General features: G+C 39.2%; 1 protein-coding gene across 1 annotated transcript in view; it reads left to right on the forward strand.

Annotated features, from left to right (window-relative positions):
- The window catches only part of LOC139063726 (proline-rich protein 36-like), a 7,995-nt gene extending 4,265 nt beyond the window's left edge, over positions 1-3,730 (forward strand). The window contains exons 3-5 of the mRNA XM_070546424.1: positions 1-51; positions 2,875-2,984; positions 3,654-3,730. The exon at positions 1-51 is cut by the window's left edge and continues 14 nt beyond it. Coding sequence (XP_070402525.1) covers positions 1-51; positions 2,875-2,984; positions 3,654-3,730 — 238 coding nt within the window. The remainder of the gene's footprint in view (positions 52-2,874; positions 2,985-3,653) is intronic.
- The last annotated feature ends 23,034 nt before the right edge of the window (positions 3,731-26,764 follow it).

Genomic DNA, 26,764 nt, shown 5'->3' on the forward strand with positions numbered 1-26,764 from the left:
GTCTCCTGAGTCCCTTCCTCCTCCTCCTCTCCCTCCCTCTGGTTTTCTTGTGTCCTGTGTTGTCTTGTCTTGTGCTTGTTGTTGTTTGTTCGTGTTGGGGCGTCTGGTATCCGCCCCTTGGGGGGGGGGGGGGGGTGCTGTCATGGTCTGCGTCTGTCTCTTCCTTCATGTGTCTCCTGATGTTTCTCCATCCCTCTCTAGATTCCCTTCTGTGTCTCATAGTGCCCTCATGTGTCTTTTGTCTGCGTCTCAGTTAAAGTGTCTTATGTTGTTACCCTTTTAAGATCATTCCTCCCAGGTCAGCTCCAGCCTCTTTGTCCTCAGCTCTGTGTGTGTGTGTGTGTGTGTGTGTGTGTGTGTGTGTGTGTGTGTGTGTGTGTGTGTGTGTGTGTGTGTGTGTGTGTGTGTGTGTGTGTGTGTGTGTCCTCACCAACTCAGGGTAAGTGTGTGTGTGTGTGTGTGTGTGTGTGTGTGTCCTCACCAACTCAGGGTAAGTGTGTGTGTGTGTGTGTGTGTGTCCTCACCAACTCAGGGTAAGTGTGTGTGTGTGTGTGTGTGTGTCCTCACCAACTCAGGGTAAGTGTGTGTGTGTGTGTGTGTGTGTGTCCTCACCAACTCAGGGTAAGTGTGTGTGTGTGTGTGTGTGTGTGTGTGTGTGTGTGTGCATGTCCATTTCCCAGTTCAGTGTATGTAGGTGTGAGTTTGTGTGCCAGTGTGTGTACAGGTGCTGGCCAGTAAATTAGAATATCATCAAAAGGTTGAAAATATTTCAGTAATTCCATTCAAAACGTGAAACTTGTACATTATATTCATGCAATGCACACAGACCAATGTATTTCCAATGTTCATTACATTTAAATTTGATATTCATAAGTGACAACTAATGAAAACTCCAAATTTGGTATCTCAAAAAATTAGAATATTCTGAAAAGGCTGAATATAGAAGACACCTGCTGCCACTCTAATCAGCTGATTTACTCAAAACACCTGCAAAGGCCTTTAAAAGGTCCCTCAGTCTTGTTTTGAAGGCACCACAATCATGGGGAAGACTTCTGACTTAACAGCTGTCCAAAAGACAATCATTGACACCTTGCACAAGGAGGGCAAGACACAAAAGGTGATTGCTAAAGAAGCTGGCTGTTCGCAGAGCTCTGTGTCCAAGCACATTAACAGACAGGCGAAGGGACGGAAAAAATGTGGTAGAAAAAAGTGTACAAGCTCTAGGGATAACCGCACCCTGCAGAGAATTGTGACGACAAACCCATTCAAAAATGTGGGGGAGATCCACAAAGAGTGGACTGCAGCTGGAGTCAGCGCTTCAAGAACCACCACGAGGAGACTCATGAAAGACATGGGATTCAGGTGTCGCATTCCGTGTGTCAAGCCACTCTTGAACATGAAACAGCGCAAGAAGCGTCTCGCCTGGGCCAAGGACAAAAAGGACTGGACTGATGCTGAGTGGTCCAAAGTTATGTTTTCTGATGAAAGCAAGTTCTGCATTTCCTTTGGAAATCAAGGACCCAGAGTCTGGAGGAAGAGCGGAGAAGCACAGAATCCACGTTGCATGAGGTCCAGTGTAAAGTTTCCACCGTCAGTGATGGTGTGGGGTGCCATGTCATCTGCCGGTGTTGGCCCACTCTGTTTCCTGAGGTCCAGGGTCAATGCAGCCGTCTACCAGGAAGTTTTAGAGCACTTCATGCTTCCTGCTGCTGACCAACTTTATGGGGATGCAGACTTCACCTTTCAACAGGACTTGGCACCTGCACACAGTGCCAAAACCACCAGCACCTGGTTCAAGGACCATGGTATCCCTGTCCTTGATTGGCCAGCAAACTCGCCTGACCTTAACCCCATAGAAAATCTATGGGGTATTGTGAAGCGGAGGATGCAATACGCTAGACCCAACAATGCAGAGGAGCTGAAGAAGACTATCAGAGCAACCTGGGCTCTCATAACACCTGAGCAGTGCCACAGACTGATCGAGTCCATGCCACGCCGCATTACTGCAGTTATTGAGGCAAAAGGAGCCCCGACTAAGTATTGAGTGCTATACATGCACATTCTTTTCATGTTCATTCTTTTCAGTTGGCCAACATTAGAGAAACAAACATTTTTTCATTGGCCTTTAGAATATTCTAATTTTCTGAGATACCAGATTTGATGTTTTCATTGGTTGTCACCTATAAATATCAATATTAAACGTAATAAACATCGGAAATACATTGGTCTGTGTGCATTGCATGAATATAATGTACAAGTTTCACGTTTTGAATGGAATTACTGAAATATTTTCAACCTTTTGATGATATTCTAATTTACTGGCCAGCACCTGTATGTGTGAGTCCTTCCCTCAGTCTTTAGGTTTAGTTTTTGTGTTTTAGGTTTATCTGTCCTCCTTTGGTTCGGTTTCCCCCATTTAGATAAATTATTGTCACCTGTCTTCCCTCCAGCCCTCACCCCACACACCTGCTGCCATTTTCCCTAATTACTCCTGTTGGCGCCAAAAAGGTCAAGAGGTCATCTACAGAATGTATTGAGTTAAAGCTGAGTTCTTAGGTTGAAAGTGTTTTCTGGCTAGAGTTCGTGTGCTGTTCCAACATCAGCTCCAAAGGAATTTCCTGTTTTGGTCTCTGCTTGCTTCCAGTAGAATTGCTCAAAGCTTATCTGACTTGCTAAATACTTGATGTGATTCCAAAAGTGTTGCTGGGTCCCAGACAGAAGTCTCCACCCACAGTTTCCACAGAAGAGATGTGAGCTATAAAAAGGGGAACCACTCTTTTGTCGGGGTCTTTCAGCTGTCCTGACATGTGAGAAGATAAATAAAAGACCACGCTGTTCTTGACTGAAAAACTCTCTCCGACTCTTTTCTTTAAGAATAACAGAAAAAGCCCACATTTTGGCACACCAGATGGGTGAACAGCGAGGATTTCCCGTGGCGTCCCTTGGCTCCTGTCCAGTGGCTGAGGTCCGTACTAAGGGCCCAGGTGAGCATGTTTTTGTTCATTTTTGTGGCCTCTGTCACTGGGCAGGGGTGTTCTCCTGTTCTGATAATACTATAAATATTAGTTGGAGAGAGGATTCATGTCGGACAGTGGTAAAATATTCACACCGTGTGAAGTCAGCTGTGTCATTTTGATGACGGACAAATTTTAAGTGTCAAATTGAAAGGTGGGACAGCAGATTGGAATAGAATCTGAAAAGCTGACAAGGTTTTGAGAAATCCAGTCTCCTGACTCGGTAAGAGCAGAGACGGGGATCCTGAAGAAAAAGCGCTGAAGTTGTGAGAAATGAGCTTTGCCTGTAATTCGGTCTTTCCCCTGGGGTTTGGTAAATTTAATAAGAGTTTGTGGCAAAGGAAAAAGAGAAAAAGAGGCCTGTATAAGAAGTTGAAGTCTTTGCTGAGTTCGGTTCGTCCTCGAGGAGTAACAAATTTAAGAGTGTTTGCAAAGCAGTAGTGAGGCCTGTGAGAAGACGTCTTGAGTTTGCAGCGAGAGGCTGCGTATGGCTCTCAGTTTTGAGCACTTGGAGAGTGCAAAAAAGCAGAGCCGAGGTCTGGGAGCTCCGTGGGTGGGTGATCAGCGCTGGAGGATGTGTTTTAGGAGATAAGGGCGGTGTTTTTGTGTACGTGCATGTTGACGTGTTTTGCTTATCAGTTCCAGCCGCATACGTGCTGTGCAAATTCTTATCAGGCAGCCCAGCTGCTGATTACATGCTCCAAAAAACATGTTGATCTGTCCAGCTTATGTAAGTCTCAACTACTTTTGACCATATTAGGAGGTGGAAGTAGCGCCCCATCATTTCTCGGAATCGGGGAGGTGGGGGTTTGAATAGTGAGAACCACAATGTGAGGGCCTGATGCGGTACCAGGAAAATAAATAAGATAAATAAGAGCTCTAAAAGTTGCAACTCGCATATGTAAAGTTCACTGCAGTGCTAAAAATTTAATGTTTGAATAAATAAAAGGGTTTAAAGTAACATATATATATGTAGTGGCCTGGAGAGTAAAAGGGAGCAGATATACATTTATTGAAGGTCAGGCAGCTGCTAAACAGTAAGATCGAAACAGATCTGTAGAAAATAAATATGTGGACTGTTTCTCAGAGCGCTCTCAAAAACTGCAATTTGACTTGCTCTAATGGTTGAATAGGACTTGCTTAGAAGCAGGCATTAAGTTCGGAAAATTACCAGCCGTTAAAGGAAGTCCTGTCAATTTGGTGTAAAGTAGGAAAAGTAAGTGCCAATTTGGGTCAGTTAAATTTAAACTAGGAGAAACATAATAATAATAGTCCAACTGGAACAAAGAGATTAAGAAAAGATAAGGTAAAACAGACGTTTATGTATATAAAGACAATAAATAAGTGACAGACTGACTTATTTATTATTTTTTTTAAGACTGTGACAAACAGAAAAAAAAAAGTGTTCTCTGTGCCTCTGTGAGTGAGTGTTTCTTGCATGAGAGTTGGATGCTGCTTCTGGCTGGATGCTCTGTTGAGTGGCGCAGTTTCTTTTTTGGGGGGGGCTGCTGGAGAGAGCAGGGCGTAGTCCAGCTTTGCCCGACTGAAAAACAATAGAAAAAGAACTTGTGGTTAGTACGATGACAAGGAAATCGTTTAAAATATAAAAGTTGCATGGTCGTGTTTATACAAAGGAAGTATTTTATCAGCTTTTGGGCCGTGTTGTAACTGAGTCTCTCTCTCTCTTCCTCTTTTTTCTACTGCCGGCATACACACACACATGGTTGAAACAAGGCTTGCTTGCTTTCTGTAACATGCAGTTTTAAGCAATTTGTGACTTTAGAAAAGATATTTTTGGTGTTTTGGGCATACCTTCTTAGTCCAGACTTAGTTCTTAGTCCATGGTTGGCCTCCGTGAGACCTGTTCTCCTGAACGGCCAGGGAAGAATGATACTGAAAGTTCTGTCTGAGGGCCTGACTCCACCCACATTTACACACAAGAATCCCATAGTCTATAAATAGCACAGGGTGCTGCATTCTGCAGCTCTCATACCTCTTAGAATCATATGATCCAATCTTAAAATTAACAATCAGTCAGGAAATAAAGTATTTGCTCTAGAACGTTCAGTTACACCCATTTATAAATATTTAGTATGGGTTTTGTAAAACTATTGCTGTAAATCTTGCTGTAAAACAAAACCCAATAATTGTCTTGCCTCAACTTTAAGAACCATTAACATTAGTGGCTGGATTTTGAGACGCTGAATGATGAAAAACAGATAAACTAATTGTATTATTTCTACCTGGCTAAAACTTGTGCCAGGCTGTTTTGAGTTAAAAACTGGTATTTATTCTCCCAAAAATAAGATGGATAAAAAATAAAAATGAAAAGAGGGATCTTGCATTTTGGGTTAGATTGCACCTAATGATTAAAACCTGTGTAGAACTGATTTGATGATTAAGGAACAATTGTGCCCAGAAAGTAGTCTAGATTTACCTTTGAGTCAGTAAAGTCGACTATTTATTAGAAGCCATCGTTGATTTGTAAACCAGAAAGTTCTGTCATTTCAACCCAATCAACATATTTAAGGAAGATGTTCTGTGAACTGTGGTGGCATGAACTTTACTGGGTTGGCCTGTCAAAAAGACGGAAACCGGCTGCAAATGAAAGTTTCCTGGATCTGACTCTACACAAATGGAGCAGGAAGTCCCCACCACAAGCTGTGTGTCTGCGTCGAGATGGGGGAGGTGCCGTAAAATGGACACTATGAGACAGACGCTTGTTTGCCCTGCTGCAGATGGAACAAAGACAAAGGGGAGGAGTATATGTGTTAACATGTGAACTTTAATCAATGACGGTGGTCATCCTGGACTTACAAAGAGAGGCTCAAAAGAGACTGTCTCCTATGGTTACACCCAGTGAAGGAGTGCTTGCTGCAGTTAGGTAATGGAAAAAGCTTTTTGGCAACAATCAGTTGACTTGGTGAAAGGTCAGAATTGGGAAAAATTTACTAAACTACTGCAGAACATAGTTAACTGAGGAAGTTATCCTTAAAAAAAAAAAAAAATAGGATTAGAAACCTGATCCTATATTTTTCTATCAGCTGTAAGTTCTAACGTAGAAAATAATGTTACAAAATATTGAATAATTGTACCTCTCATTCGATAATAATTATGTTCACATTTTCTCATCTTGTGAAATCTTTAACATAACATTTTTAATTGGCCTTTTGCGGGAATGGCGTTGCGAGAACATTTGGATTTGGCTACAGCCGAAAATTGGCTAAACTGAAATTTTGGTTTGACTTAAATTAGGTGTCACTGAAGGTAAACGAAGCTATATTCATGCTGCATGGGAATTGGAGTGTAGGAGCTAAAAGCAGCTGCTGTGTACGTGCGAACTGACGTTCTGCTTATCAGCCCAGCTGCTGCGTACGTGCAGCCTGACAGCGCCAGCAGCAGAGTATAACTGCTGTAGGAGGGATGAGAAAGGGACGACAATTGGCTAAAGGAAAAAGGAATGAAAATAAGAAAGAAGGTAAGAAAGAAAGATAGTTTTGGCTCCTAGAGATTGTGAATTCAAACCTGGTTAGGGAATAATATTTGCTCGTCACGTTTTCTGCCTTGAGGTGCATAATTGGGGTGAATAGTAAGGGACATTGGAAAACCTGAAATTATTTTGTTTAATTGATAGTAAAGTAGTTGTCCTAATTTCTAATTGGAGAGATCACACCGCAACATGAGTTTAGAACAGCAGTGATGGGAAGTTTTGTTGGATTAATTTGATCACACGCTTTAGGTATTATTTTTTCTTTCCCCTGATTTAGTGTTCGGTTAAGTGGCTCATTTAAACCAAGCGGAGACACAGACTGGAGAGAATAAGTAGTTTAGTTGTGCGCGTCCCGCTCTTGCAGTTTGAGCATTTTCCAGAAATAATCTAGGTGTTTAAGAAGTGTATGGAATCTCTTGATGTAATTACTAACATGCATGAGGAATTTCAAACTTTCGCTTAAGTCTGACATTTGCTTGGTGTGTGAGGGCACAGAGACGTGTATGGACCGTGTGCTTGACTGTGTTTGTTTTGTTTGTTTGTTCATTTATTTATATGGGCGTGGCCGAGCCTTGAGAAACATCAACAAAGCCATTGGACTATTCTGAGTAAATTAACCAATTCAAATTTAAATCCAGGATCCTGAAACAATTCGGTTATAATCTCTAATTGATGAAGACCTTCTTAAGAATCCATTGCACAAGGCATCGCCAGTGCTACTGGAACTGTTTAATAAAATAAATAAAAAATAAATAAAAAACCATGCATGGTTGTATATTTTAGTTGAATCATTTATACTCATTGAATTATTGTTGTTTGCTTTATGTTTTAATTTCTTTGCAATTTTTCTCTGTGACACAGGTGGAGATGCTGGTGGCAAAGTGGATCCCACTTATTTTTTCTTCCACACACACATTCTTGCTCTCTCTCTATCTCTCTCTGTGTGTATGTGCATGTGTATGTGTTTGTGTGTCCGTGTGTGTCCATGTCATGATGTCACTGTACCTTTAATTGCGCTTGCTGTTTGTAACTGTATGTGTCTGATGTTGAAGTTATCAGAGGCTAGGGTCAGTAAGAGTTAGGTCATTTTTGTGCATAACCATTAATCCCTAGGCGATCGGCTCGGGGGACGTCTGGTCCGACCGGAGTGCAAGGCTTCCTGGTGTTGCAAGGTGACCAAGGGAGAGGATGGAAAAAGATGAAGATTGGACTCTCGTGGACTCACGTCGATACCTGAGATAAAGGCTAAAGGATAGTGTCGCTTCTCACTTTACTGGGACTAGTTTAACTAAATTAAGAAGAAGTTTGCTGAACTTGTATGGTTCTTGTCTTGAATGCCGCTAGGAACCATCCATGATTAATTACAATGGGGTTTCTGCTGGAGGAGGTGAAGAGGATAACCAATGGACAAGCATAACAAGGGGACAAAGACATCAGCCCAATGTATCATCGTTTTATAGGCCATCCGACGACCACGACACCAATAGAGGAATTGTTTACAATGAAAAATGAGTAAAATGCAACTACTCTACACCCTAGACTGGTTTCCATACCTGCATTCACGTCATTATAGTCACATCTGTAGATGCATGGACTTGACTAGTCTCACTAACCATACAATGACGGCGTCACTTAGCTGATGTCTAATTACTTTTGTTCCAGTTTTACAACTTTGATTGTTTTATTTGTCCGAGGGGAGGTTATGGGTTTAAGGTGTACGTAAAGCTTTTGCATGGGCCGGAGGGGCCAGGCAGATCTGAGGTAATAAAGAGACGAATCCTGACAGAATATAGCATGTGTGTATTCCTGGTAAACTACCAATAATGGGCCCAGAACTAACATGTTTCTGGATAAGTGCTTAGAGCACATTAATGACATTGTTATAGGTCATAATGCTGCGGATTAATTCCTCGTATGCTGGGGATTCAGAACTACTGATGATAGGTGACCCAACATGTGAGTTTACCATATATTCTTAGGCTTCACATCATTTTTGTTCCCGTTTGTGTCTAAGTTCTTTAACTTAGTGTGATAACATAACCATGACTGTTAGTACTCCATTTCAGGTGCGACAGATCTTCTGGAGGGTGCTGGATGTCATGTTTTGACTAGTGTTTTCTTATAGTGATGAGTTAGCATGTGCTCATTTTTGAGGGTGTGTGGATGTTGCATGAAGGGTTTGATGGTGGTGTCGAAGGTTGAGGATCAGAATAGGTGATTCTGATTGGGTTTAGGTCGAATTGGCTGGATGACTTTTAAATTTGGTTTTAAGGACTTATTTCTGGTCGTTTTACCGAGCGGCCATTTACATTACTCCTAGTTATCAAGACAATCAGGTGAGTTTTGCTTTTACCATTAGCCCGGAAATGTTTGAGTGAATCATTGCATGCCGTGCTGGCAAACTAGCTCTTTAATTTAGGATAGTGAGTAGTATAGAAAGGGGGTGTGAATGTGGGGATGGATGCTTTGTCTATGGGTCTAATATTTAGGAAGTTTTTGTGGTAATGGGTTTATAGGCAATTGGCGTGCTAATTCAAGTTTTTCTTGTTGACATGTTGTGTTTTGCTCGCTGTGGGGAGGATGGAGTCGGCACCACCGCGCTGCACGAAGATGGACAAAGGGAGGACTGAGCCAAGGACTTATGCCTTTGCTTTCCTGACAAATAAAGGACACTTGTCCACATAAAGCCCTCCTGCAGCAGAAGGCCTCCAACGCCGACAGGGATGCTGAACTTGTATTTTCCGTTCTATTCTTTTGAATGAAGTTTTAAACCGGACTTATTACTGTTTCATTACGTCTTCGTTAAAGCTAATCGTTCATTATTCATCATATTTGTCACCTGTTTATCTTCATGTGCTTTTGTTGATATGTGTGTGCTTTTTTCTTTTGATCACTGACGAGGACATGTGTCACCAATGTCCTCGCATGCACGCTCTGTGCCGTGGTGTTCGCCCCTGGGGTCGGGGGGGACATGGAGGAATTTTCCTTGTTAAAGTACAGCGGGCAGGGTTTTTTGCCTCCATACGGAGCGCGCATGCAATACATCCGCGAAGTAATGGGTTCAGTTAATGCTAATGTCATGTTTCATGTATTCTTTCATAGTTTTTCATTGTCTCAGCTGTGAACCCATTGGTTGTTTTTCAGTGTCTTAATCATTGTTCATTACATATACGTGTTAACGCTGCTGTGTTAGTCTGGAAAATCATCTCGTGTTTTGGCATGGGTTCTCCTTTATGCATTTTTTGATTCAAGGTCATATGTTATGCCCTTTTGTCTCTATCCTCGGTCATATTGTTACATTATCCTTATTTGTTGCTCATTTGTTCTGTCACTTAGTTAAGCATTCATTTATTGGTATACCCTACCTTGCTAATTTGTTTACAATAGTAATGTGTGGTGGACAAGTCCACCAAAGGGAGGACTGTTGGCGCCAAAAAGGTCAAGAGGTCATCTACAGAATGTATTGAGTTAAAGCTGAGTTCTTAGGTTGAAAGTGTTTTCTGGCTAGAGTTCGTGTGCTGTTCCAACATCAGCTCCAAAGGAATTTCCTGTTTTGGTCTCTGCTTGCTTCCAGTAGAATTGCTCAAAGCTTATCTGACTTGCTAAATACTTGATGTGATTCCAAAAGTGTTGCTGGGTCCCAGACAGAAGTCTCCACCCACAGTTTCCACAGAAGAGATGTGAGCTATAAAAAGGGGAACCACTCTTTTGTCGGGGTCTTTCAGCTGTCCTGACATGTGAGAAGATAAATAAAAGACCACGCTGTTCTTGACTGAAAAACTCTCTCCGACTCTTTTCTTTAAGAATAACAGAAAAAGCCCACACTCCTCCCTGTGTATTTAAGCCCTGTCTTGTCTCTGTCTTGTGTTGGTCCATTGTGGTATTTCTGTCAAGCCTTCTCTAGTCTCTAGCTTTTTGAACCCCAATCATTTCTAGTCTTCAGTATTTTGGCTCTAGCTTGGAAATTGGATATTTTTGGACTTATTGGCTCCCTGCCTTGGGATTTATTTTTGTTTGTTCTCGGCTCATCCAAATAAAGGATATTTTCTTATATCACCATCTGCCTCGTGTCATCTTGGGTTCTGCATTTTGGGTCCTACCAACACCGTAACGTGACAGATTACAATGGTTTCATTTAACCACATTGTCCATTCCTTATATGATTATGTAAGTATTTCATTTAATCATTATTTTAACACTTCATTATTTATAATGGTTCATTATTAAATTTCACTATTTATTCTGTGAAGAAAAGCAGTCTGAGATAAGAGGAAGCTTGAAGAGAGACCTTGGTGAAGCATGATGTTGACAATCTATGTGTCAATATGCACTGTAAAATCTTCTAGCTTTTACTGCGGAAGATTAGAAGCACCAGATGCAAACTTATGTCTCCATATGACCGGATACTGAAGAGGTCAAACTGTAGATGAAAAACTAACCATTTCTGGACGCTACACAGAGAGTAAAGGTTTGGATCGTTATCAGTAATCTGGGAAAGGTCTAAGTCTGTAGTTGATCTCCAACCTATCACATTTGAAGGAGCCTAAGCCTCCTCCCTATTGGCCCATGGGTCCACAGAAGAACGAATAAAATGAATGCAAGTCACTGGGGCTAAAAGAGCTATTTTCTAATCCGCTTTGCCTCATGCCCTGGATCACAGTTGTACTTCTATTTAAATGGAAATATATTATGTGAGTTTTTACTATGTGTGTCACATGAGACTTGTTAACTTGTAAAATTATGCAATCAAAATGATAACGAATCAGAAGTTGCATATCGTCACTGCAGAGTTTCTTCTCCCCAGTGTAGCTGCTACTTACCACATGGCCAGATTTATAGTGGTTTTCTCCATGTTTAATGCTCCTTCTTTACTGGAAGAAGGATTCAAAGCTCACTAAACTAATGTGGTTTTCTTCTCCATGTCTGGTTTGATAACATCAATTTTGTGAGACAAACATTTGCAGTCCCGTGTATCCTATATTCTGCCGCGGTTCTGAAATCCATGGCACATATCAAACAGGACCAGAAAATAACTATTTTCTTCTCATAGACTCACCTTCTTTTTTGGCAGTTGGGGACCCATGGTCCAGAAATAGATGGGCATGACTCAGGTTTCTTGCTGCTGTATTTGTCTGACACAGGGAATTTCTCTGGTTGAGTCTACATTGATTGATCACTCCTGAGTTCATTTCCTATTGTGTCTCAGCACCTTTTTGCCAGGGCCACACAAAAAACACACAATGATGCAATGGTTTATAAAATAAAATCACAATTTAAGATCACAGCAACACAGCTTGAACCAGCTGTTGACTCATCTGTCCTGCAGCACTCAAACCCCATTTCTATTTCTTTTCTCAAGCCAATCCAAAATGCTGCAGTTAGAGTGCTAATGAAAATAAGAGATCACATCTCTCCTGTTTTAGCTTCCCTGCACTACCTGTTTAATTTAAAATAGATTTTAAGATCCTCTTAGAAATTGCAATGTTTGCTGACATAGAAACATTACTTACTATATCCCGTGTTATATCTCAAAGGTTCTGAACTGTGTTGAGATCTGATAAATGGAGGTTGAGTGCAATAAACTCGTGTGTGTGTGTGTGTGTGTGTGTGTGTGTGTGTGTGTGTGTGTGTTTTCTGTCCCCTAACCCCCAGTTGCAGCTGCTCATTCAGAGCCAGGTATTGCTGGAGGTTTCTTCCTGTTAAAGGGGAGGTTCACTTTCCTCTGTTGCTACATGCTTGCCTGATTTGGAGATTACTGTAAAGTCTCTGACACAACAAGTCAGTGACTCCATGCAATCAGCTGGGCTTTCTTACATAGGAAACTAACTAACTGGCATAATGAACTGAACTCAGTGCATTTATTAGTAGGTTCAATTAGAATGTTTACTTTGTTAAACGCCTTAAAGAAGACTCTTGTTGTGGTTTGGCAAATATATTAATAAACTCAATTGAAATTCTATGAACAGAAGCCATAGGAAGCCATTACAATGGGTGGAATAGTTATTATTCATACCTCTTACAAAAATGAACCTTTAATGCACAAATAAAACCATTTAACACAAATAATTCATACATTAGGAATATTAACATCAAGCCTTTACAAGTCACCAGTAAAGTGTTAGAGTTGTGATGTTTGTTGCTTTTCTTAAATTATTCAGTATAGCCTCCTATTTTTATAGCAATCACAAGGCTTTGTTCTGGAGCCTAAGAGAAAAGCTGCATGTTTAGTAGGAGCGGTACTGGTGGGAGATAGAAAACCAATCATGTAAATTCACATCTCTTACACATCTGAGCACAAAGTCTGTACAAATTCAGATTCTGCTCAAAATGATCTGGTGCTCGAGTTAATCATCTCAGTCTTTCATCTTCCCAACCTCTTTTTTCTGCATTATTCAGCTTTTTCAATACTTCTTTGTTTATTAAATGACTTACCATTCTATACTGGTTTTGTCAAAGCAGAGACACAAATGCACAGATCATCCAGTAATAACACTGTTAACACTCAGTTATGCCCAAAAAGATCCACGCAAAAGCTCCAGTTTTAGAACAAATTACTAAAAAAAACTAATTCTTCACCAGTATGATGCAAATACCAGTTTGTCAGAAGTCCAGTAAATCACAAGCATCTGAGAAAAGAGCAACACTTTAATTGTCTGGCCATTCTTTGTTTGGAGGGAGGTTAAGTTGGCGCTTCCGGTCGGTAACAAGATGGCGCCTATGCACAGTCAACGGCCACTTTTTCAAACTTGTCTCCACTAACCTCCTCTTTTCCACCTTGCTCCTGTCTGTGATCCTCTTCAGTAGTGTACCTGCTACCATCTCCTATGATCGCCAGACTCCTTTATCCTTCCGTTCATTCACAATCGCCCAAGATGCACCGAGGACGTACCTCCCTCTTTGTTTACCTGAGTGGCGCACTGACCCGGAGCCAAACAACGATCCCAACCTGCACGCCTCCAGCGACGTTTATCCGGTCCCAGGAAAAGGTCGGAGGAAAAGAGGTAAACAAACAGGAATCCAGGTGAGAATAAGACTTCTGTTAAAGCGTGGTTTATCTAGTAAAAATCGGCGTGATCTTCTGGCTTCTCTTCCTTTGTTTGGCGACCTGAGCGCTACTTCTAAATTCCCGCCAGGCCGGGAATGCGGCGCGATTTCTCCGTCCAAGTTTTTTAAGGTCGGCTTATCCTCATTCCTCAGTGGTTTCTCCTCCTGTTCCCTCCATAAGTGGTTTTTCTAAACACTGTGGATCTAACCCTGCTAATTTACGTCCACTAACTCCAGCTGTTTCTTTAGTTTCTGATTCCTCCACCTCACTCAGCATGGCCCTATTAAATACCCGCTCTGTTAACAATAAGTCCTTCCTGCTCGTTGATTTAATTCTCTCTAAAAACCTGGATTTTCTGTTTCTGACTGAAGTTTGGCAGCAAACATCTGATTATTCTGGTCTGATTGAACTTTGCCCGAGTGGTTATTCTTTTCTTAACCAGCCCCGGGGTTCTGGTTGTGGTGGAGGCCTAGCTGTTGTTTTCAGAGACCATCTTCCATGTAGCTCTACAACCTCTGGTCACTTTGCTTCCTTTGAACTGCAGCTGATTAAAGTCGGGCATAAGGACCCGTTCTACTGTGCTGTGGTCTATCGTCCACCTGGTCCACACAGTTCTTTCCTTCAGGAGTTTAGTGACTTTCTATCTTCCACTGTGAAGCTGTCCAGACTAGTAATTGTTGGTGATTTTAACATCCACGTTGATGATCCCTCAGATCTCTTTGCCATGAATTTCTCCAGCCTTATGGACTCCTTTGGCTTTACCCAGCATGTTTCTGGCCCCACACACACCAGGGGGCACACTCTGGACCTTGTTTTTACCCTGAGTCTAAATGCTGACAGTGTTTGTCCTGAGTATGTTAATATTTCAGATCACCATTGCATTTTCTTTAACTTGTCAGTTTCTGCGTCCCCACCTCCTGCTCGCCGTATAGTTAGTTCTCGTTTTCTTAATGAGAGCACAGCTAGAAATTTTTCTGCTGCTTTTGATCCACCCTGTTCTTCTGATAACGACCCAGATTCCTTAACTTCTCAGTTTAACGAGCACTGCCTCTCCATTCTGGACAACATCTGTCCTGTCAGAACCAGATCAGTTCCTGCCTCTCCATTCTGGACAACATCTGTCCTGTCAGAACCAGATCAGTTCCTGCAGTGAACCCTACTCCCTGGTTTAATGACAGCCTTCACAGCCTGAAGCACCAATGCAGAAAAATTGAGCGTTTGTGGAAGAAAACCCATCTTCACGTCCATCTGCTGCACCTAAAGGATATTCTGACATCCTTTAATTCTGCAGTCAAAGACGTGAGGGTTTCCTATTTCTCCAACCTGGTGTCCCAGAGCAAAGGGAACCCCAAGGTGCTGTTTAACACCATCAGCAGCATCATCTCTCCTGCCTCTCCTACAGCCTCCATCCACTCTGTTACAGACTGTGAGAACTTTCTGTCTTTCTGTCTTTCTTTGTGGACAAAGTCAATAAGGTTAGGTCTAGCAACTCTCCTTCAGCCTTATTGCTGCCTCTCCCGACTCCAACCAGGCCCATCATCCTAGATAGCTTTGCTCCTGTTTCTTTGCCTGAGTTAACCAAACTAGTTAACTAGTTAAACTATGAAGACCTCTGCATGCCCCCTCGACATCTTACCCTCATCTTTGTTTAAAAGTGCTTTTCAGTCCATCGATCCCAGCGTGCTCTCTATAATTAATGCTTCTCTGGTCTCTGGTCAGGTCCCTGCTTACTTTAAGAACGCTGTAATCCACCCGATTCTTAAAAAAAACGAGTCTTGACCCCTCTCCTCATAGCAGCTTCAGACCCATCTCTAAACTTCCGTTCATCTCCAAGATCTTGGAAAAGGTTGTGGCTAAACATCTCACAGCTGCTCTTGATGAACATAACATCTATGATAGCTTCCAGTCAGGTTTTCGTAGAGCTCATTCTCCTGAAACAGCTCTTCTTAGGGTCTCTGATGACTTTCTGACTCACAGTGATGCAGGGGACTGTTCTGTTCTGGTCCTGCTGGACCTGACTGCAGCCTTTGCCACTGTTGACCATCACCTGCTACTGGAGAGGCTGAGAGACTGGGTAGGCCTATCAGGATCTGCTCTGGAGTGGTTCTCCTCGTATCTTTCTGAGCGCTACTTTTCTGTGGCCGTCTCCAAGTTTAGGTCCTCCACCACCTCTCTTACCCATGGTGTCCCACAAGGTTCTGTGCTGGGGCCTCTGCTCTTCCTCCTCTATCTGCTTCCTCTTCAGCACATCCTGAACTCCTTCAAAGGAATCTCCTACCATCTTTATGCAGATGACATCCAACTGTACATCTCCTTTAAGCCCCATGAGACATCTAAGCTGCAGCTGTTACACACCTGCTTAGAATCTATCAAAACCTGGATGGCTGGGAGCTTTCTACAGCTGAATGAAGATAAGACTGAGATACTCATCTCTGCCCCAGACAAGCTGGTTCCCAAAGTCAGAGACTCTCTTGGTCAGCTTGCTTCTCACACCAAACCTCCTGTCAGGAATCTTGGCGTGACCTTTGACCCAGCTCTCACCCTGAATTCTGATGTCAATTCTCTTATTCGCTCTTCCTTCTTCCATCTCAGGAACATTGCTAAGCTGAGTCCCATTCTGTCCCGCTCTGAACTTGAGACAGTTATCCACTCCTTCATCTCCTCATGCTTAGACTACTGTAACTCTCTTTTCACGTGTCTGAGCAGAACCTCCCTGAACCGTCTACAGGTGGTTCAGAATGCCTGTGCTCGGCTTCTGACCAACTCCTCCAAATACACCCACATCACCCCACTTCTCCTCCAGCTTCACTGGCTGCCAGTCAACTTCAGGGTTCATTTGAAGATCCTGGTTCTGGTCTATAGGGCCTTACATGGACAAGCACCATCTTACATTAGTGATCTTCTTAGTCCCTACACCCCCAGCAGGTCCCTGAGGTCCAGTCATCAAAGCCTACTGGTTGTGCAGCGCACCAGGCTAAAGACCAAAGGTGATGGATCATTTACTGCTGTGGCCCCCAGACTCTGGAACTCTCTCCCCCTGAGCCTGAGATTAGTGGACTCAGTGGACTCCTTTAAAAAGCAGCTGAAGACTCACTTGTTCAAGCTGGTTTTTGTATGACCTTCTTCATCACTCTCTCTTTATTCTGCTCTCCCCACCTATTCCACCTTCCTCAGGATCCACTGATTTCCCTCTTTCCTGTTCACTCTCTCTCTTTCTTAACATTTTTTAATCAAAATTGCCTATTTTTGCTCATTTTAATATATTTTTAAACATTTTCTAAATGCTTTTTTATATTTTTACATTTTTTGTTTTTGTGAAGCACCTCGTTATTTTTATCTTGAGAGGCGCTATAGAAATTATATTTTCTTCTTTTCTTCTAAAGTTATAATGTTGACCTCTTCTGCTGACAAAGAAATCACAGAGAATAGAGTATGCACATGGTATGCTCCAACGCCACAACTGACATTTAATTTGTTCTAATGCTCTTGACATTAAACTTTCACCTGTTAATGAATTTTCAGAAGAACTTGAAAAGAAAATGATTTCTCCAGGGGAGTTATGGGATAAAATGGATTCTCATTTCGTGGAGCAGGTCAGACAATTGGGCTGCTAATGAATAAGTCCCACAGGTTTAATGTTAATGATTAGACTAGAGAGTAGGTAAACCTGGCTATGGGTCAGCATTAATTTGACAGAATAATTTAGCATAAAGAACAAACTGGTTTGCTGTCTGAAGAACTTTCTAGTCCTTTTCTAGTGATTTTTTCTGAAGTTTTAGGAATCGATCAGAGATACACAAGAACACCAAACACCAACTTATTGTAGATAAAAGACATGTTAATGTTAAAACCACATTATTAACCCCTTTGTGACAACCAGCACAACGTTTGATGGAACCAGGAACAGCTGTGTCTTGCAGGGTCTTTCAAATAATTAGAAAGTGAGAGATTTTAAATATGTTCTTGAAAGTGCTGCAATTAGCCCTGAGCATCATTTTATTTTAAATTCTTCAAGTGAATCCTCAGGTCTGTCTTTTTAAAAAGGTCAGAGCAGTTTTACATGCAGCAAACGTTCTAAGCATTTAGGCTTCAGCAGAATGTTGCTCAGGTAGCTAAAAACAGTGCTTCCTGATTCTAATTGCAGGCCTGGAGCACAATTAGGATCTAACAACTTCAGTGCCTTGCTTGAAGCTAGATTGTGGCTGGTGACATTATCTGAGAGCAGTCATATTTACACAGAGCATTACCAACAGCCCTTATTGGTGTGTGCAAAGAGCCAGCAGAGAGGGGATAGCAAAGGGGGAGGTCTGGGGTGGATTCTGGGAGATTTTGCACCTGATGTTTGGGGTTTTCCGAGATCCCTGTTGGCACTGCAGCCACTGTGTACGGCTTGAGCAAGTCACAGAGATAAGGAGGGGGTGAACCATTTAAAGCATTATAGGCAAAGGAGAAAATCTTAAATGTAACTCTGTTGCACTAGAATCCAGTTTAGACAGGCAAGGATGGGGAGGATGACAGCGTTGATCAGTGTTCGTGAGGAACCTAGCAGGTTTGGACGTTTTGCAGCCGGTTAAGGCAGGAGGCATTTGACCTGGTCAGGATGGAATTAGTGTAGTCCAAGAGAGATGTGATGAATCTGTGGATGACTGACTCCAGATGGGGTTTCTTTAGAATAGGTCTCAGTCGTGTTATGCGGCAAAAGCAGGATTTCACAGTAGTGGTAATTTTGGGCAACAATGTTAAGTCAGAATCTAATTTAACCCCCAGGCTTGTAAAACAGGATTTGATAGATAAAGAGGGTAGTGAAGGACTGTTTAATGCAATGACTCAGACTGACGACCCATAAAGACACCAAGACACAAGAAAATGTTTAAATGTAAATGATGAGATGAGACCAAGACAGAACTTTTTGGCCTTAATTCTAAGCGGTATGTGGGGAGAAAACCAGGCACTGCTTCACAGTGAAGCATGTGAGGTGACAGCATCATGCTGTGGTGGTGCTTTTCAGCTGCAAGGACAGGACAACTGATTGCAATCGAGGGAACAATGAATGCGGCCAAAAACAGAGATATCCTGGACAAGAACCTTCTCCAGAGTGCTCAGGACCTCAGACTGGGTCAGAGGTTTACCTTCCAATATGACAGTGACCCTAATCACACAGCTAAAATAACGAAAGAGTGGCTTCACGGCAATCAACTCTGTGACTGTTCTTGAATGGCCCAGCCAGAGACCTGACTTTCCAGAACTGGAGAGGATCTCCAAGGAGGAATGGCAGAAGATCCCCAAATCCAGGTGTAAGAAACTTATTGCATCTTTACCAAGAAGACCCGTGGCAGTATTAGCTCAAATAGGTGCGTCTACTAAATGCTGAGCAAAGGGTCTGAATACTTAGAACCTTGTGATATTTCAGTTATTCTTTTAAACTCAAGATGACAATTAAAAAATACAGAATGGCTTTTGGTCTACTTTTCAGCTAGAATATAGGTTGGAAGCAGATTATTGTCCAGTCAATGACAAAATGTGATGATAATAAGACAGAGTAACAGGACAAGGCTCCACTGATTGAGAGATGTATGGGATCAGGCTCTATGGAGGCATTTTACTGGAGGGACAGTGTCTTCTCCGCCTTATTCAGATTCTTCAAAATATTTGTTTTTCTTTGAACCAAGAAAAGATCTAGCTGCTAGGACAGACATCTATAAATAGATGAGTTTGAGGATGGGGGATGGGGTGGGTGGGTGGGGGGTTGTGGGGTGGAAGGAATCATTCAAACAGGTAAGACTTACAGCAAAGTGTCAGAGAAGGTGTTTCTGCTTGCGTCAGCAGCCTGACAGGAATAAGTGAGCTCTCATTACTGTCACGACTCCAGAGAACTGTTACGGCTACCAGCCTGGCCAGTGGGATGCAGGAGCCAGGATCACCCAGCCCTGGTGATCAGCCTGACACCACCCCTCCTCCTCCTCTCTTCCAGGCTGCTGAGGAGCACAGCTGAGCTGAATCCTGCTGATGACCAACACCTGGGATAAAAAGGCTGTGCCTTCAGCAGTCTGGGAGGCAGCAGTGCAGGGGTTCTGCTGTCCTCCAGGCCTCATTTTGTTTTCAACCCCTTCGTTTTGATGATTTTTAACTTTAATAGTTTTAACTCTGAGTGATCCAAATGGATCTTTTGTTCTTGTCAACTTGGTTGACTCTGTTTTAAGGTTCACCTCATAGTTTACAGACGGATTTTAAAACACTCAGTGTTTTCGTAGTGCGTCTGTTTTATTATCAACTTGTGTTTTTAAATCACCTTCTGTTTCGGTAAAACTTTTAACAAAGTTTTAACCAGGTGTTTTAATGTTGATAATTCGCCCTTTATATGTTAACCTTTTAGTCTTGATTTTGTTTGTTTGGCATTATTTTAATAATGCTCTCCATCTGTTTGCACTTGTTTTTACAACCTTTTATAACAATTAAACCCATTTTAAATCCACTGTCGCAATTCTTATGTTACCCCCTCCTTCACATTTTAACATCTCCTGTCGGGGACGTAACAGAACCATTTCCTCATGCATCTTAACGTAGAGAGGTGGGAAGCACACAACTGGCAGCTTGAGTTATTTTTCACTCAGTGTGATTATTGTGAAAGGACAACAACAATGCTTATTTAATATGTGTCTTTTGAAAAGGAACAGTATGCTTCTTAAACATGATATTCCTCATTCAGCCTTTCAGCTGGATGTGCGGTGCATAACGTAATAGACAGGTTTGATCTGTGAGCTCCCTTCCCACTGGGAGTGTTTTCAGATGCAAAATGACAGCAAAGGTGTTCTATGCAGCTGTTCCCGCGAGGTCACAAAATGACTAGAGAATTGCAAGACCATACGTGAGTTTGGCTGTTCATGTGGTACCAAGGAGAAAGACAACGACATGTATCCAAAAAGTTCAGTGGTTTATTTTATGTTCTGTTTACCTTGACTATGATGGTTTCATAGTAAATTACATGTTTTTTTAGTAGTTAAAGCTGCTTTAGCAAATGTACAAACAAGCTAGATTTTAAACGTAAATGTGATCACAGAACCTCTCCCCTCAAGCATCTTCACTGATTCCACGTCTACCGGAACTGTAAGTCTGCATCGTCAGAGTAAACAAGAGAGCGCTCAACACCCGTCGCTGTTTTCTAGGTCCAAACATCTTTGGTTGTTTGTGTTTTCCTTTTTGGGACTCTGGTAGTTTGTCCTAAAGTTGAAGTGATAGCAGCTGGTTGTTTCTTTCTTGCTCGAAATTATCAAATCTAATCAAAGATACTTTATTAATCCCAGAGCGAAATTAGAGAATCCCAGTGGGAAGTTAGCTGCAAAACTCTCTCACTAATGCAGTTCTGTTGCTAAATACAAGAATGTGTGCTGAATGGAGGACCCAGGGAAGGGTGACAATTCGGCGAGATTGACAACCGCATAGTTCAATAGTTGTTTTTGGTCAAGCCGTGTTATTGGTGGAGGTTTTTCAGACAAATGCAAAAGAACTACTTAAAGAGCGGGTCAATTGAGCCTCGGAGTCCTTCTCCACCCACGTATCAATTTTAAAAAATGCAACATTAGTAGGCGTTGCCTGGAGGACCGAGAGGACGGAGCCGCGGCAGTGACGAAGACGATGGCTAACTAGACGAAGCTAGCTCCCTTCACTCTGAGCAGTTATTAGAAGTGGAGGACGTTTCTCCCCCTCCTTACCCAGACACTCGAGAAGAAAGGGACCAAGTCTATTTGGAGGAGACAAGCGGACCTGAGTCTTATTGCTTTGAGCTTGTGAGTTGCCTGAAATACCCAGAACCGACCCAACAGAACCACCTCTGAACGGTAAGTAGCCGTTAGCCATAGCAATGGATTAGCTGCAGTGTTTGGCTCCACGGCCCTACAAAGCTAGTATTCAGCATGTTTTAGAGGTTTATCTGCTTCAGCACACCTGGTTTTAATCAGCAACAAATAGCTGAGCTGCTTAACAGCTAATCTAACCCGTTAAAGCAGGAAAACCAATGAAACGTGCTGGATAGCAGCTCTCCGGTAGCCCTGGACTCAAGCTACAGTCTGCTGCATATAAAAACATTTTAATGAACATTTTAACGTTTCTAAAAACGAACATTTAAACGTTTTAATGAAGATTTATATTCAACAAGCATATATACATTCTGATATATATCAAACATATATATCTTGTTTCTACATGATATCAGAAGGAGACTGCTTGTTTTTTATGATGTCAGAAGGAGACTGCTTGTTTCTTTATGATGTCAGAAGGAGACTGCTTGTTTCTTTATGATGTCAGAAGGAGACTGCTTGTTTCTTTATGATGTCAGAAAGAGACTGCTTGTTTAAAAAACGAACATTTTAACGTTTTAATGAACCTTTAAACGTTTTTAAAAATGAACATTTAAACATTGTAATGAAAAATGTATCGTTTTAATGAAGCTTTAAACGTTTTTAAAAATGAACATTTAAACGTTTTAACGAAGAATTTAACATTTTAATGAACATATTAACATTTAAAAAATGAACATTTAAACGGTTTAATGAAGAATTTAACATTTTAATGAACATTTAAACATTTTAATGAACATTTTAACGTTTTTAAAAATGAACCTTTAAACATTTTAATGAAGATTTTAACGTTTTAATGAACATTTTAACGTTGTAATTAACATTTTAATGTTTTAATGAACATTTTAACGTTTTTAAAAAATGATCATTTAAACATTTTGATGAAGAATTTAACGTTTTAATGAATATTTAAACATTTTAATGATGATTTCAACGTTTTAATGAACATTTTATTGAACATTTTAACATTTAACGTTTTTTTAAAAACGAACATTTCAACGTTTTACTGAAGATTTATATTCATGACATCATGTAGAAAAAAGCACTCTCCTTCTGACATCATGTAGAAACAAATAGTCTCCTTATGACATCATAAAGAAACAAGCAGTCTCATTCTGACATCATGTAGAAACAAGATATATATGTCTGATATATATCAGAATATATATATGCTTGTTGAATATAAATCTTCAGTAAAATATTTAAATGTTCTTTTTTAGAAACGTTAAAATGTTCATTAAAATGTTAAAATGTTCATTAAAACATTAAAATCATCATTAAAATTTTTAAACGTTCATTTTTAGAAACATTAAAATGTTCATTAAAATGTTTAAATGTTCATTAAGACATTAAAATGTTCATTAAAACGTTTAAATGTTCATTTTTTGAAACAAGCAGTCTCCTTCTGACATCATGTAGAAACAAGCAGTCTGCCTCTGACATCATAAAGAAACAAGATATATGTGTCTGATATATTTTAGAATATATATATGCTTGTTGAATATAAATCTTCATTAAAACATTAAAATGTTCATTAAAACGTTTAAATGTTCATTTTTTGAAACAAGCAGCCTCCTTCTGACATAATAAAGAAACAAGCAGTCTGCCTCTGACATCATGAAGAAACAAACTGTATCTTTCGGACATCATAAAGAAACAAGCAGACTCTTTCTGACATCATGTAGAAACAAGCAGTCTCCTTCTGATATCATGAAGAAACAAGCTGTATCTTTCTGACATCATCTAGAAACAAGCAGACTGCCTCTGACATCATGTAGAAACAAGCAGTCTCCTTCTGATATCATGAAGAAACAAGCAGTCTCCCTCTGATATCATTTAGAAACAAGCAGCCTCCTTCTGACATAATAAAGAAACAAGCAGTCTGCCTCTGACATCATGAAGAAACAAACTGTATCTTTCGGACATCATAAAGAAACAAGCAGACTCTTTCAGACATCATGTAGAAACAATCAGTCTCCTTCTGATATCATGAAGAAACAAGCTGTATCTTTCTGACATCATCTAGAAACAAGCAGACTGCCTCTGACATCATGTAGAAACAAGCAGTCTCCTTCTGATATCATGAAGAAACAAGCAGTCTCCCTCTGATATCATTTAGAAACAAGCAGTCTCCTTCTGACATAATAAAGAAACAAGCAGTCTGCCTCTGACATCATAAAGAAACAAGCTGTATCTTTCTGACATCATAAAGAAACAAGCAGACTCTTCCTGATATCATGTAGAAGCAAGCAGTCTCCTTCTGATATCATGTAGAAACAAGCAGTCTGCCTCTGACATCATAAAGAAACAAGCAGTATCTTTCTGATGTCATGTAGAAACAAGCAGTCTCATTCTGACATCATCTAGAAACAAGCAGACTCTTTATGACATCATAAAGAAACAAGCAGACTCCTTCTGATATCATGTAGAAACAAGATATATATGTCTGATATATATCAGAATATATATATGCTTGTTGAATATAAATCTTCAGTAAAACGTTTAAATGTTCATTAAAACGTTTAAATGTTCATTAAAACGTTTAAATGTTCATTAAAACATTAAAATGTTCATTAAAACGTAAAATTCTTCATTTTTAAAAACGATAAAATGTTCTTTAAAACGTTAAAATCATCATTAAAACATTTAAATCTTCATTAAAACGTTTAAATGTTTGTTTTTAAAAATGTTAAAATCATCATTAAAATGTAAAATCTTCATTAAAACTATAAATTCTTGATTAAAACATTTAAATGTTCATTAAAACGTTTAAATGTTCATTTTTAAAAACGTGAAAATGTTCATTAAACGTTAAAATATTCATTAAAATGTTAAATTCTTCATTAAAACATTAAAATGTTCATTAACATGTTAAAATGTTCATTAAAACGTTAAATTTTTCATTAAACGTTAAAATGTTCGTTTTTAACAACGTTAAAATCTTCATTTTTAAAAACGAACATTTAAGGGTTTTAATGAAGAATTTGACGTTTTAATGAAGATTTTAACATTTTAATGAATATTTAACCATTTTAATGATGATTTTAACGTTTTAATGAATATTTAACCATTTTAATGAAGAATTTATAGTTTTAATGAACATGTTAACGTTTTAATGAAGATTTTAATGTTTTAATGAAGATTTTAACGTTTTTAAAAATGAAGATTTTAACATTTCATTTAAGATTTTAACGTTTTATTGAACATTTAAATGTTTTAATGAACATTTTAACGTTTTTAAAAATGAAGATTTTAACGTTTTAATGAAGATTTTAACGTTTTTATGAACCTTTTAACGTTTTTTAAAAATGAACATTTTAACGTTTTAATGAACATTTTAACATTTTAATGAACATTTTAATGTTTTAATGAAGAATTTACCAGTTTTAAAAATGAACATTGAAACGTTTTAATGAACAATTTAACGTTTTAATGAACATTTAAACGTTTTAATGAACCTTTAAACATTTTAATGAACGTTTTAACGTTTTTAAAAATGAAGAATTTAACGTTTTAAGGAAAAATTTAACATTTTAATGAAGATTTAAATGTTTTAATGATGATTTTAACGTTTTTAAAAACGAAGATTAAACGTTTTACTGAAGATTTATATTCAACAAGCATATATATATTCTGATATATATCAGACATATATATCTTGTTTCTACATGATATCAGAAGACTGCTTTTTTCTTTATGATGTCAGAGGCAGTCTGCTTGTTTCTAGATGATGTCAGAAGGAGACTGCTTGTTTCTACATGATATCAGAAGACTGCTTTTTTCTTTATGATGTCAGAAAGAGTCTGCTTGTTTCAAAAAATGAACATTTTAATGAAAAATTTAACGTTTTAATGAACCTTTAAACATTTTCAAAAATGAACATTTTAATGTTTTAATGAAGATTTTAACATTTTAATTAACATTTAAACGTTTTAATGAACATTTAAACGTTTTAATGAAGATTTATATTCAACAAGCATATATATATATATTCTGATATATATCAGACATATATATCTTGTTTCTACATGATATCAGAAGACTGCTTTTTTCTTTATGATGTCAGAAGGAGGCTGCTTGTTTCTACATGATGTCAGAAAGAGACACCTTGTTTCTTTATGATGTCAGAAGGAGACTGCTTGTTTCTACATGATATCAGAAGGAGAGTGCTTGTTTCTACATGATGTCAGGAGACTGCTTGTTTCTTTATGATGTCAGAAAGATACTGCTTGTTTCTGTATAATGTCAGAAAGGTACTGCTTGTTTCTTCATGATGTCAGAAGGAGTCTGCTTGTTTCAAAAAATGAACATTTTAACGTTTTAAACATTAAATTCTTCATTAAAATGTTTACATGTTCATTTTTAAAAACGTTGAATTCTTCATTAAAACGTTTAAATGTTCATTAAAACGTTAACATGTTCATTAAAACATTTAAATGTTCATTAAAACGTTAAAATCATCAAAAAAAATGTTAAAATCTTCATTAAAACGTTTAAATGTTAATTAAACTGTTAAAATCATCATTAAAATGTATAAATCTTCATTAAAACGTTAAATTCTTCATTAAAACGTTTACATGTTCATTTTTAAAAACATTAAAATGTTCATAAAAATGTTAAAATGTTCATTAAAACGTTTAAATGTTCATCAAAATTTTAAAATGTTCATTAAAATGTTTAAATGTTCATTAAAACGTTAAATGTTCATTAAAACATTTAAACGTTTTAATGAACATTTAAACATTTTAATGAACATTTTAACGTTTTAATGATGATTTTAATGTTTTAATGAACATTTAAACATTTTAATGAACATTTTAACGTTTTAATGAAGAATTATATTCAACAAGCATATATATATTCTGATATATATCAGACATATATATCTTGTTTCTACATGATGTCAGAAAGATACTGCTTGTTTCTTCATGATGTCAGAAGGAGACTGCTTGTTTCTTTATGATGTCAGAAAGAGTCTGCTTGATTCTTTATGATGTCAGAAAGTCTGCTTGTTTATGATGTCAGAGGCAGACTGCATGTTTCTTTATGATATTAGAAGGAGTCTGCTTGTTTCTTTATGATGTCAGAGGAAGACTGCATGTTTCTTTATGATGTCAGAAGGAGACTGCTTGTTTCTTTATTATGTCAGAGGCAGACTGCTTGTTTCTACATGATGTCAGAAAGAGACTGCTCGTTTCTACATGATGTCAGAAAGTCTGCTTGTTTCAAAAAATGAACATTTTAACATTTTAACGTTTTAATGAACATTTTAATGTTTTAATGAACATTATAACGTTTAAAAAAATGAACATTTAGACATTGTAATGAACATTTTAACGTTTAATGAACATTTAAACATTTT

The sequence above is a fragment of the Nothobranchius furzeri genome, chromosome 17 (genome assembly GCF_043380555.1).
Source record: "Nothobranchius furzeri strain GRZ-AD chromosome 17, NfurGRZ-RIMD1, whole genome shotgun sequence".
NCBI lineage: Eukaryota > Metazoa > Chordata > Actinopteri > Cyprinodontiformes > Nothobranchiidae > Nothobranchius > Nothobranchius furzeri.